This window comes from Erinaceus europaeus, unplaced genomic scaffold (assembly GCF_950295315.1).
Source record: "Erinaceus europaeus unplaced genomic scaffold, mEriEur2.1 scaffold_852, whole genome shotgun sequence".
In the NCBI taxonomy this organism is placed as follows: Eukaryota; Metazoa; Chordata; class Mammalia; order Eulipotyphla; family Erinaceidae; genus Erinaceus; species Erinaceus europaeus.
The window spans coordinates 5,412-18,590 of NW_026647767.1; the positions used below are offsets into that span (position 1 = coordinate 5,412).

Consider the following 13,179-nt stretch of genomic DNA (forward strand, 5'->3'; position numbering starts at 1 on the left):
TAATTCCCTCACATGACCATAAGCCAGAGCTGACCAGTACTCTAGAAAAAGAAAATCCTACTAGTACTTTGGTATTAATTACCACAAATACCTATAATGTGATGGAGGAATATCTATACTGGAATGTGCCAGAGAATTTGTTCTGTGCATAGCTACTAAGATTTTTAAAAATACGTTTTATTGTGAGGTTAATGGTTTATAGTACAGTCAATCACACATAGATAAAAACTGTAATCCTTGCTCCTCCCTCATGATAGGTGTCTAGGTGCCTGGTAGACACTTTTTCATCATCACATACCTGGACACCAATAATCCTATCACTTTCCTTCTTTCTCCAGAGTCCCTGACTTTGGTGTCTACACCAAATCCAGTTCAAGTTCTGCTTTGTGTTTTCCCTTCTTGCTTATTTCTCAACTTATGTCTATGAGTGAGATGATCCCATATTCAACTTTCTCTTTCAGACTTACCTCACTTAACATTATTGTTTCAAGTTCCATCCAAGATGAGATGGTGAATTAATTATTTTTAATAGCTGAGTAGTATCCCATTGTATATCTATACCACAGCTCTCTTAGCCACTCCTGTGTTGTTGGACACCTGAATTGCTCCAGATTTTGACTATTACAAATTGTGCTGCTATGAAGATAGGCTGTTCATTTTATTGATGAATTTGATGAGCTCTTTATATTTTTTGGTTATTAGACTTTTGTCTAATGTAGGATATATAATTCCCATTTATAAGAAATCTCTTTGGGTAGTGGTTTCTTTTTCTCTGCAGGAGCTTTTCAATTTGATGTAGTCCCACTGGTTTATTTTTTATTTAGTCTTTCTTATAATTGGATTTGTATCATTGAAGATGTTTATAAAATTTAGATGGAAAAGACTGCTGCCAATATTTTCTTCTAAGTATTTGATAGTTTCTGCTTTAACAACCAAGTCATTGATCCACTTGGAGATTACTTTTGTATATAGTGAACTAGAGTGTTTAGTTTCATTCTTCTGAACCTTTCAACACAATTTTCCCAACACAATTTGTTGAAGAGACTCTTCTTTCTCCATTTAGAAGTTTGGGCCCCCTTGTCAAAAATTAGATGTCCATAGGTGTGGGGGCTCTCAATTTTATTCCACTGGTTACTGTGTCTTCTCTATAGCACAAATGTCTGGAATTTAGATTCATTCTTGAAGACCACCCATGGACTATCTCTATCCCAGCTGTCATCATTATAGATCAAAGTGAATAAAACAAATTATGTGATAATCTTTCTTAGTCGTTTTCCTTGAATGTAGGAAGATTCCACAGTAAAGTTAATTCTTAAAGCCCCATGGATTAGTAAAATTGTCATGGCAACTTACAAGTGACATTTGCAAAAATTACTAAAGTAAGGTAGGGTCAGAAAGAGAATTAAGGGTTGAGCTCAGGTGTTTTTTTGTCTGTGAGAGGCTGGAAGAGCTAGGTCTAAATGACCTGATAGGTCATGCTGATTTTGAGTTATCTTGTATAGAAAAAAATAAAATTTTTACAGTGTGAATTGTGAAAGCCCTTTGGCACACTTAATTTCTTGCCTCAAGTAAAAGGAATCAACTACATTGTAAAATGTTTAATTTTTTTTTCCTTTCAGAGGTATTCAAATTATATTTCATGGCCAAGGCTACTACTAATAGAAAACGCTAACAGATTTATCAGAATGTTAAATGAGTAATCAGAAATCTCAAGCTACAATAAATGTTTTACATCACTCTTTGTAATAGTCATTATGTTGTGCCAACATAAAGCTGTTATCATATTTTATCTAGTTTTCACAAAGAATCACCAATTGATTTTAAGTAGAGTATTTTCCCTAATGTGGGTGGGTCTCACTCAGTGAGCCCAATACTTTAATAACAAGCACAGCTTTCCCAGAGAAAGAATTCTATCTTAATACTACAATATAAAAAATCTGGCTGGCTGCTAACTTGTTACTAGTTTATCTGACTTCTAAATTTTATTTTTCTCATCCATAAAGATTTTATATTTTAAAAATAACTTTAGTGTCATATGTTTTATGTAACATGATATTAATTTACAATATCAATAGGTCTTAAATTAGTGCATTAAAAACAGCTTCATCAGTTATTCCAACTGACAGTCTTTTAAGAAATAATTATTCTGTTCATCTTTTAATTCAAATATTTGTTGAGTATAATTGGTGCTGTGTTGAAATTCAAGAATACAAAGACAAATATAAGACATAGCCCATATCATAAGCCTTATAGTTGTGTAGGGATAAGAACCAAGTAAGGGGCCAGGCGGTGGCACAGTGGGGCAAGAACACATGGCACTAAGCGCACTGACCGGTGTAAGAATCCCAGTTCAAGGCCCAGCTCCCCACCTGCAAGGCAGTCACCCCACAAGCGCTGAAGCAGGTTTGCAGGTGTCTTTCTCTCCCCCTCTCTGTCTTCCGTTCCTCTCTCAAGTTCTCTCTGTCCTATCCAACAACAATGACAGCAATAACAACAATAAGCACAACAAGAGCAACAAAATGGGAAAAACAGCTCCCAGCAACAGCAGATTTGTAATGCAGGCACTGAGCCCCAGGGATAACCCTGGAGGAGGAGGAGGAGGAGGAGGAGGAGGAGGGGGAGGGGGAGGGGGAGGGGGAGGGGGAGGCGGCGGGGGCGGGGGAGGCAGCGGGGGCGGAGGAGGCGGCGGTGAAAAGCAAGTAAACAGAACTTTATTTCAAGGAATTTTCTCATGCAGTTTGGAGTCTGACAAGTTAAATCTATAGGATTAGTCAGCAAAGTTTTTTCTTAAAGCACATTTAATTTATTTTCAAGTACTGTTGACATTATAAATTGATAGCACATCACATATAATATTTAAGTTATTTTTAAGGTGTAAAATCTATCTGGATGAGAAAAGGAAGATTCTAAGGTCAAAGCAAAAAGAAACAGAAATTCAAATAGTGAAGACGTAAGTTAATGCTAGTTGATCCTACAAGTTATTCCCTATTTCATTAACAGAAGCATGCACCTGTGACTGGGGCTGTAGCCCTGAGAATATAGTCACTGACTGTGAGGTACATATACTGAGTAGTTGGCTGAAACTTGGGGCACTAATAGAACTAGAATTTCAAAGAGATTCATGGAGGGAATGCTACATACTCATAAACATGGGAGATTATGCATATCTTTTGTTAAGCTTTGCCTGTTAGGTTAACGACACTGTTATCAATGAGTTGCAAAACGTTAAGTCAGTGGCACACTTTTGGGTCATTGGACATACAAGACAAATATGCAAATAGTCAACTGATTTTTACACAATAATTACTTCTTTACCATTTTATATGGAAGGAATCATTTATAGTAGAGGGTAGATAAAATAATAATCTAGATTCATTATGTTGCTTTTCCTTTTAACAGATTATTTTATTTATTTTGCTACTTAGGGTTATTGCTGGGGCTCAGTGCCAGCACTACGAACCCACTGCTTCCAGTGGTCATTTTTTCCTTTTTTTTTCTTTCTAAATTTTATTAGATAGTACAGAAAGAAATTGAGAGAGAATGGAGAGAGAGAGAGAGAGAGCGAGAAAGACACCTGCAGACCTGCTTCACCACTTGTGAAGCAGACCCCCTGCAGGTGGGGAACAGGGCTCAAACTCAGATCCCTGAGCTTGGTAATATGTACACTTAAACAGGTGCACCACCACTCAGCTCCTTTTTAACATTTTTGTTTTTCAAACATGTCACTTTTTAGGATGTCTGACCTGTACAAGAAACAGTGAATCAATTTGAAAAATGCTAACTTCAAGGAACCAATGCCACTCACCAATTCCACAAGTTAATAGTACTGTCTGTTAATTAATAAAGCAGAATTCCATAATCAGAATGGGAGCTGTTATCTGACAGAATAAATCAGGTCAAGAAAGTCAACTTTATAATGCATCAGGTAGGAGGTTGTACTCAAGTGAAGAAAAACAAGGGGAAAAATATCAACCAAGCCTGACTTCCTTGGTAATCACCTCTTTATTTAGTTTAGAGTAGGATTTCTAGGACAGAACACTATAAAGAAGTAGCCGTGAGGAGCCATGTAAAAAGTGATGTACAAGGTGGTCAGATGACTCACCTGGTAGAATGCACATGGCACCAAAAGCAATGACCCCATTCAAGTCCTGGGTCACCACATGGGAGTGCCTGCAGGGTATTATGTCATCTCTCCAGATCTCTCACTCACCCTTTATCTCAAGGGAAGAAAAGTAAAAGTAAATGCCGACCAGGAGCAGTGAAGTCATTCAATCACTAAGCCCCAGCAATAACTCTGATGACAAAAAAAAAAAAAAAGTGAGGTAACACAAATGCTATACAAAGACAAGTCAAGGATAAATAGTTCTTACTTTCTGTAGAATTTATTGCAAATTACCATAATATGAAGTAAAAGAACTGAAGGCGTCAAATTTGTTTAATCTAAAAATGTGACCTAATCAAGAAACACTTAAATATAAATTGAAAATTTAATCACTCAAGAAACATCTATATATACTTAGTATTATATTATTCCAAAGACGAGGCTGTCTTCACAAATAAAAATGTGAAACTGAAAATCAACTATTATAATAGCAAATGTCCATTCACACTGAGTGAAGCTCCAAAAAGGAAAATTAATAAATTTATCTGGACATTGTTGACTTAAGTTCTTCCAAGGAACTTATAAACACAGAAGGGATTATTTAGGAAAATGGATTACTTCTGGTTCAGAAAATACTCTGAGTCTAATATAGTTCTAAGTTAACCAGAGAGCTTTATAAGAAGAAGTAGACTTAGAAATCAAGTTATTTTATTTTGAATTATTGTTTTAGGCATAGATATGGAATTAATGATCAAGTACCAGGAATTTCTACAATGTACCCAGTGCCAAATGTCCACTAATGCTCTATATTCTACTATAATGATTCCTTAATTCAAAACTGAAGGTATAAAGAATACTTCCTGCTATGACGTATACTACGTATACTCCATTGTCTCTGCTCTTACGATTAATCTTGTTTTTAATATAAGAATCTCACTGAAATAGATGATTGATATTTAAAGGTAGTGAAAGTAAAACCAGGATAAGAAAAATCTCTAATTACACAGGAAATACATGAAAGAAATCACTGTAAGAGAAGAATCATTTTTCCAGTGGTCCCACTGCCATAAATGATATTTTCATGAGCCTGGGCAACCTTCTCCAGTGGATACTGAGAACCTATCACAGGTTTCAACCATCCAATTTCCATTCCAGCATGAAGGGCAGCTGCATATTGCTGAAATTCCTCCTAAGTGAAAGAAAAATAGTGTTTGGTTGTTTCTAAAATGATAGAAATTTATCCGAAATCCAGGTACTATTCTCAACTCTAACACCAAATTCCTAACAATACTTTCAGCCCACCTGCATGTTAGCTGTTGGGCTCAGGCAAGAATTAGTAAAGTCATGGGTACCTTGGAATATACCTAAAATAGACTTCCTAGATTCTTCCAACATGAAGACCCCAAATCTCATCTGCTCTATTCTTACCTTTAGGTTCCTGATTATTAAACAATTTGTTCTGATTTATATCTCAATGCTTTTCAGCCTCCAAGTTGCAGATGCTACCATGATGCCAACCTGACTTCTCTGGGCAGATGACCTCACTAATGTAAGGTCCATACTTCCAGAGTGATAAAGAGTAGGGTAGCTTCCAATGGAGGGGATGGGATGTGGAACTATGGTGGAGGGAATTGTGAGAAATTATATCCCTTTTATCCCACAATCTTGTGGATCATTATTAAATCACTAATAAAAAAAGAAAGAAGGACAGGGGTAGATATTATAATGTTTATGCGAAGAGACTTTAATGCCTGAGGCTCTTAAGTCCCAGGTTCAATCCCCCGTACTACCATAAGCCAGAGCTGAGTACTGCTCTGGTAAAAAAAAAAAAAAAAGGAAGAAAGAAATACAGAAAAGAAATGGATGAATTGATTTTCAGAAGGGTAAAAATATCAGAATCTAGAGGGGCAGATGGTATTGCACCTGGTTGAGTGCATGGTTACAATACATAAGGACCCAGGTTCAAGTCCCAGGTCCCTACTTGTGGGGGGGAGGGGATAGCTTCACTGGTGGTGAAGCACTGCTACATGAGTTTCTTTTTCTCCCACTCTATCTCCCCTCCTCTTCTCAATTTAGCTCTGTCCAATCCAATAAAATGAAAAAAAAAAAAATGGTTGCCAGGAGCAGTGGATCATAATGCTGACACCAAGTCCCAAAAGTCCCAGCAATAACCCTGGAGCAAAAAAAAAAAAAAAAAGGAGGGTAACCAAATATCCCAATTTACCAGAAAACAGTCTCAATTTACAAAATACCTACTGTGCTTAGGTAAACAATAATGGTTACTCCTTCCTACTGCGAGTGTATCCAGGAAAATAAGTTATATGGCCAGGGCAATAAAACTTATTTTTTAGTTAACCTTAACCCACTGGGCTAGTTGCTAATTAAGCTTAACATCTACTTAAACTTTCAGGCTAATTTCGGGCTAAGCAAATTATATTAATACTTAAGTTACTAAAGTCAGCATCACATCTTTACCTACCTTGGTTGATGAATAGAGAGAAACTCCAATGATGCTAGATTCCTTCACCATGGTTTCCCGTGGTACTATTTCAATAGGACCTCTGCTGCCAACAATCTATTGTGAAAAACAGTAAGTCTACAGTTAAAGATTACTGCAAAATAGTGTTAAATTATGGTGAATACAAAGCAAAACAAAATACTTACTATTACTCGTCCTCCACATGACAGAAGACTCAAATCTTTACTGAGATTGACATTAGCTAACATTTCAATAACCACATCAATTCCTTTTTCACCAACGTATTTCTACATAGTAAAAAGAATATAGATTAAGATAAAAAACAAGAAAGAAAAACCTGAAAAATTTATTTTAGTCTCATTATTATAAAATTGTCCTTCAAATTACATAAAATGCTATATTTTAAGACTAATAATGGCAAGTCTTAAATGATCTAATTATGTAATGATAATGTAATTCCAAGGTCCCAGCCATAACACCTAAACTGACAGAAATTTGTGCTAAGTAAAATGCTATGATGAAATAAAATTTGTCTATAATTTTCAGAAGATTAGATTCAAATTGAATAAAATATTTTCTCTTTCACTGAAAACTATCTCCGCTCAAACTGTACTTTCAAAGAGAAACAACTAGTACTCCAAACCCCCAAGGGGGCTTCCATTCTATTAAAAAAAAAAAGGTTAAAACCACTAGCAAGATCTTTCTCTGTGTGCATTTAGTTTGTTTTAAAGGGCTGATAATCTGGTTTCAGCACACAACTTCTTTTCTTGGTTCTTGGTTCCCAACATCCATCACTGACTCCTAAATAAGCTATACATACTTTATGTGTATTGTGTGCAATTTTAACAGCAACAAAAAAATGAATAACCATATGTCAGACATTATGCCAGAATTCAAGGATGTGCATAGTGAGTTCAAAACAAGCTAGAGAAAAAGCTGGAACTCTGGAATCATCATTATCATGAAATGGGTTAATTTAACTAACATAAATAAAGCACAGGCTACAGTGGAAAGACAGAGTGCTAGCTATAACGCTGATTGCTTGCAATGGCTAAAGTTCCACAGAGATCATGATCTGCACCCTGACAGATGAGGAGGATTTTCCTATACAAAAAGGAAAATAATAAGCAATTGGAAAGCTTAATATGAGAGAGGGTATCTTCTGGACAGAAGAAAAGTAAAACAAAGAACTAGGGGACTGAGTGCAAGTCAGAATTGGAAAATAATATAGCAGAGCCAAAGTTTACATTTAGGAAGTTGAGGGATGGATATTTCTAGCTATGACCACAGAATGGAAACTCAGACTTACAGGGATGCAGAGGTTACAAAGGATCCTTGGGGATTATAGTTAACAATATTTAAGGAATAGGGTATGTTTGCTCTAGTTTATCATTCACAGGACCTGTTTACACACAAGCTGAGCAGGTAAACCCCTCTCATCTGCAAACTCCTCACAAGAACATGAGCTGAAACACAGACTGCAGCAGTGCAACACCCTGGATATGCCACAATTGCCACCCAGGAACCACCTGAACCTGGGGACACCTCTGTAAGTCTCTATTCTGAGCTTCCCTGAGTGATAGACCGTCTCTGTGTTAGACAGAGATACTAGACCACAGGTCTTCAGGCTAACAGGTCCTTATCTGATACTAAGTTATTGCACCCATACTTCGGAGGGTGGGGGGTTGAAGGCAGAGCTTGTAGGGGTAACCCTAGAATCACTGAAGATTTGCTTATTTCTCCTATGTTCATACAGACTGTACATCTTGTCCATGTCTATAATCAGAAGTGGGGAATTGCTGTGACCCCAACAGGAGTTTGGGACTGTTAGCATACGAATGACATCACCCTGAGGCAGGACAGACAGAGAAGGGAATGTATAAAAGCACGGGGCTTTGAGCAGGTTACTCTCTTCTGCTGCTGCTTCTTCTCCTGGTCAGAAGCATCTCAGCAGAGGTTCTCCGAGTATCCGTCAAGGCTACTTTTCCTGGGAACTGAACATGTGTGACTCTGCTAGCTGGTAAACTTTTAGACCTCTCTACAGCCATGAGCAACCTTTACCAGAGCTGAAAATTGTTTATCTTATGAGACTAAACTTTCGATAACTATACTCAGACTTTACAGACCTAGCGTACTCTTAACCCTTGATGATAATAGCTTGTTTTGCCTTTTACCTGTTTCACCCTAATAAACATTGTATTATTTAAACCCGTTAAAAAAATAATGAAGGGCTATAAGTAGCCAGAATCATCTTTAGAAAGATGAACAAAGATGTAAGTATCATACCCCCAATTTAGCAATCAAAACAGTATGGCAACACATAAAACAGACACATAGATCAGCGGAACAGAATAGAGCATGGAGATAAACATACATAGGAGGCACCAGGCAGTAGTGCACCGGTTAAATACACGCAAAGACTGAGGTTCAAATACCTATTCCTACTTTATCTATAGGGGAAGTTTAAAGACTGGTGAAGCAGTGATATAAGTCTCTCTCTCTCTCACTTTCTCCCTCTCCCTCTCTATTTTTACCTCTCCTCTCAATTTATCTCTGCCCTTCAAATAAAATAAGTATTTTGTAAAGAAATAAACACATGCATTTAAGGTCAATTAATTTGCATCAAAGGTATTAATCACATACAATGGGGAAATAATAGTGTCTTCAATAATTGGTTACAATGTCACCTACAAAAGAGTGGAGCTGGATTCTTCATCATACTCAAAAATCAACTCAAAATGGATCAAAGATTTAAACGTTGGACATAAACCAAAACGCCTTATATTAAATATAGATGCTAATATCCTTAATACTGATTTTAGAGGTGACTTTTTTACACCAAAAGATAAGAATTGTTAACTGTTAAAAAAAAAAAAAAGAGCTTTGGGAAAAACAAAAGACATTAAAATATTTATACATAAAAAAGCAGCAAACACCAACACAACGATTACTACCTCAACATGCTTCACTTCAGACTGTGTCCAGAGACTTCACATGTGGAATGACAACCCTTCAGCTTCATTACTTGGGTGAGACCTTTCCTTTCATAGTATACTCTAATTTCATCTCAGGTGGTTCACTTTCTAACAAAGTCCCAAAACCTAGATATACACCAGTTTCTGTGAGAGAGAGCATATCTTCACACGTATCTATAAAATACTGCAAAATATATACCTGAAAGCAGAAGTACACTAGAGTTTGCAGTGAGTACCTCCCTAACACTTCCTCTCCACTATTCCAAGCTTTGGTCCATGATTGCTCAACAATTTGTTTGGCTTCGTATGTTAACTCTCTTTTCAATCACCAGGTTCCAGATGCCACCAGGATGCTGGCCAGGCTTCCCTGGATTGAAGATCCCACCAATGTGTCCTGGAGCTCAGCTTCCCCAGAGACACACCCTACTAGGGAAAGAGAGAGGCAGACTGGGAGTATGGACCGACCAGTCAACGCCCATGTTCAGCGGGGAAGCAATTACAGAAGCCAGACCTTCTACCTTCTGCAACCCACAATGATCCTGGGTCCATACTCCCAGAGGGATGGAGAATGGGAAAGCTATCAGGGGAGGGGGTGGGATATGGAGATTGGGTGGTGGGAATTGTGTGGAATTGTACCTCTCCTACCCTATGGTTTTGTTAATTAATCCTTTCTTAAATAATAAAATAATAAAATAAAATAAAATAAAAAGCAGCAAACAATTCTAAGAGACCAGTTATTAAAAACTCAAAAAACAAAACAGGTCTCTGAAGAGACAAGTTTTCTTTTATAAAATTGCAGACAGATTTTACCTTAATTTTATCAACATAGTTAACTTCTCTGTGATTAAATGCTTGATGGGCTCCATTTTTCAGAACAATATTTTGTCCTTCTTCCGTCCCAGCAGTGCCCAAAACCTTTAAACCATGTGCTCTAGCAATCTGACATGCTGCTAGGCCAACCTGAAAAAACAAAAGACAACCCAACAGCTTAACTTATTTTTTTATTCCTGCAAACATTTATAGTTATATATAATGAAATATTCATCTAGGTCCTTCCTTCTCACTGGGCGAACCTAAGGTCTAAAGAATGAAATAAGAGCAATAAGTAATTTTTATTGAAAATTTACAATATGCCAGATACCACACTAAACACTTCCTATGCTTTGCTTTGTTTCACCCTCACAAAGTCTATGAGACAGACATTAATAATGTTCCAATTTACAGATGAGAAAACCAAGGCTTGTAACATTAAGTAACTTGCTCAGATCACAAAGATGCCAACAGGAGTTGGACCAATTCAGACTATACAGTTTTAACCACGGCATCAAAATGTTTATTTACATCTGCTTTGAACAGAACACACAGGGTTTAAAGTTGATCAACACATGTACATTAACTTCATGCTTTAACTACATGTATAAAATATAATTTGATAATGTAAGATATTTGCCATTTAAGTGGAGGTGACAGGTACATGAAGGAATGGGAAATAGAAAGGAGGGAGGAAGGGGGAGGAGGAAGAAGTGGAAGGGAAAGGAAAAAAAAATCCTTAAAATGAAAGAAGTTATGAATAAAATAATAACCTATTGTTTTAGAAATATTTCAGGCCAGTAGTTACTTGGGTCACTAGAAAATACCACTGAAGAGATGAGACCTGAATGGAATGAATGTGAAGCCCTAGGAAGCCCTGTGGAGCAAATAGGCATGAGGATTATGGCTAAGCTGGTGAAGTGGGGTTGCCTGTAGTGTACTCAAAAGACAGAAAGTAAATAACACTTGAGGGCAGGATACTTTGGAGATTAGATGAAGCCAGGTAGACACAGAAAAGGCTGTCACCTAAGGCCATGGACGAGGCTCTGGATCATATACAATAGTTATCAGAGAGCTTAAGCAGAAGAGTGATATGACCGCAGGCTTTAAAAAGAAAATTCTGTGACTCAAGAGATTGTTTAGTGGTATAAAGTATTGGACTGTCAAATATGAGGTCTGGAGTTAGATCCCTGGCTTCAAAGATGCCAGAGTGATGCTTTGGTGTTCTCTCTCTCTCTCTCTACCTCTCTCTCTCTCTCTCTCTCCCCCCTTGCCCATTGATTAATAAATTAAAAAAAAAATCTAAAAACTAAAAATAAATGAAAATACTATTCTAGTAATATGAGATGCATAAAGAAAGTAGTCTATGTGTAGAATGAGAGTAAAAAGATCAGTTAGTAGTTGTATCACGTAGAAAAGAGCTGGGCTTGGTTGGACTGAGATCATGGTAATGCAAAGAACTAAAAATTTAAGGCCAGAGAGAGTCCACTGTTACATAAATGACTTTCATGCCCAAAGTTCAGCTCCCAGGTTCAATCCCCAACACCACCACATACCAGAGTTAAGCAGTGCTTTGACAAAAAAAAAAAAAAAAAAAAAAAATATATATATATATATATATATATATATATATATATATATAGTTGTGACCTTGAATGTAGTACAGTGAATAAGGCATTGGACTCTTAAACATGAGGTTCTGAGTTCAATTTCCTGCATCACATATGACAGAGTGATGCTCTGTGTTCTTCCCCCTAACCCCATATCAAATAATTTCTTTTAAAAAAAAAAACTTAGATGTTGCTTAGAGATAAGTTAATGAGTCTTCTTCATAGATTGCCTGTGGGAGGTAAGGAAAAGAAACAAATACCAAGAATGTCTCCTGGACCTTAGGGCTATCAATGGAACAAATGAACAAGGATGTTGGATACTAGAGAGGATCAGATTTGCGAAAGCAATGGGGATTAACTTTGAACATGTTGAGATGTATATGAATACCACCTAACTGGAAATGTTCAGTAATCAGTTGATATGGGTGTGGACTTGAAAGATAAAAAATAAATAAATAAATTTGAGGGGTCCAGGCAGTTTTGCACCTGTTTAAGCACACATATTGCCACTCACATGGACCTGGGTCAGAGCCCCCCAGCCCCCACCTGTAGGGGGACGCTTTATAAGCAATGAAGCAGGTCTACAGGTCTCTAGCTTTCTCTCTCCCTCTCTATCTCCCTCCCTTCTCAATTTCTCTCTGACTTGTCCCATCATGTATAAGAGAGAGAAAAAGAAAGAAAGAAAGAAAGAAAGAAAGAAAGGAAGGAAGGAAGGGAGGAAGGAAGAAAGGAAGGAAGAGAAAGGAAGGAAGGAAGGAAGGAAGAGAAAGGAAGGAAGGAATTAATAGAGAAAAGAAGGAAAGAAGGAAGGAAGGGAAATTAAATCAATTTGAGATCCACCCTTCTATAGATTGTAAACCTAAAGTTGCACAATCATATGAAGTTGCTACATTGCCAGATCAATGCGTTCAGTATAAAGAATAAAAATTTATTCTAGAAATATACATAAAAGGAAATGTTTTAATTGTGATACTAGAAGAGGAGGGCTGGCAAAATGGCTCATGTAGATAGTGTGTTGCTATGCCATGTGCGTGGCCTGTGTTTGAGCCTGGCCCTCAAGACACTGAAGGAAGCTTCAGAGTTGTAGTCTCTTTAACTCTCTCTCTCTCTCTCTCTCTCTCTCCCTCTCTCTCTCCCTCTCTTCCTCTATTTCTATCTCTCTATATATTATAACTTTACATGTCAATGAATGGTTACATATAA

The 13,179-nt window shown here is 37.1% G+C and overlaps 1 protein-coding gene across 2 annotated transcripts in view; it reads right to left on the reverse strand.

Moving 5' to 3' along the window:
- Positions 1-4,360: 4,360 nt before the first annotated feature.
- Positions 4,361-13,179, reverse strand: part of CRYZ (crystallin zeta) — a 38,246-nt gene continuing 29,427 nt past the window's right edge. For both annotated transcript variants that reach the window (XM_016190449.2, XM_007528110.3), the window contains 4 exons: positions 10,367-10,516; positions 6,767-6,868; positions 6,582-6,677; positions 4,361-5,291 (listed from right to left, as the gene is read on the reverse strand). In XM_016190449.2, the coding sequence (XP_016045935.1) occupies positions 5,127-5,291; positions 6,582-6,677; positions 6,767-6,868; positions 10,367-10,516 (513 nt within the window). In that variant the 3' untranslated portion in view covers positions 4,361-5,126. The remainder of the gene's footprint in view (positions 5,292-6,581; positions 6,678-6,766; positions 6,869-10,366; positions 10,517-13,179) is intronic.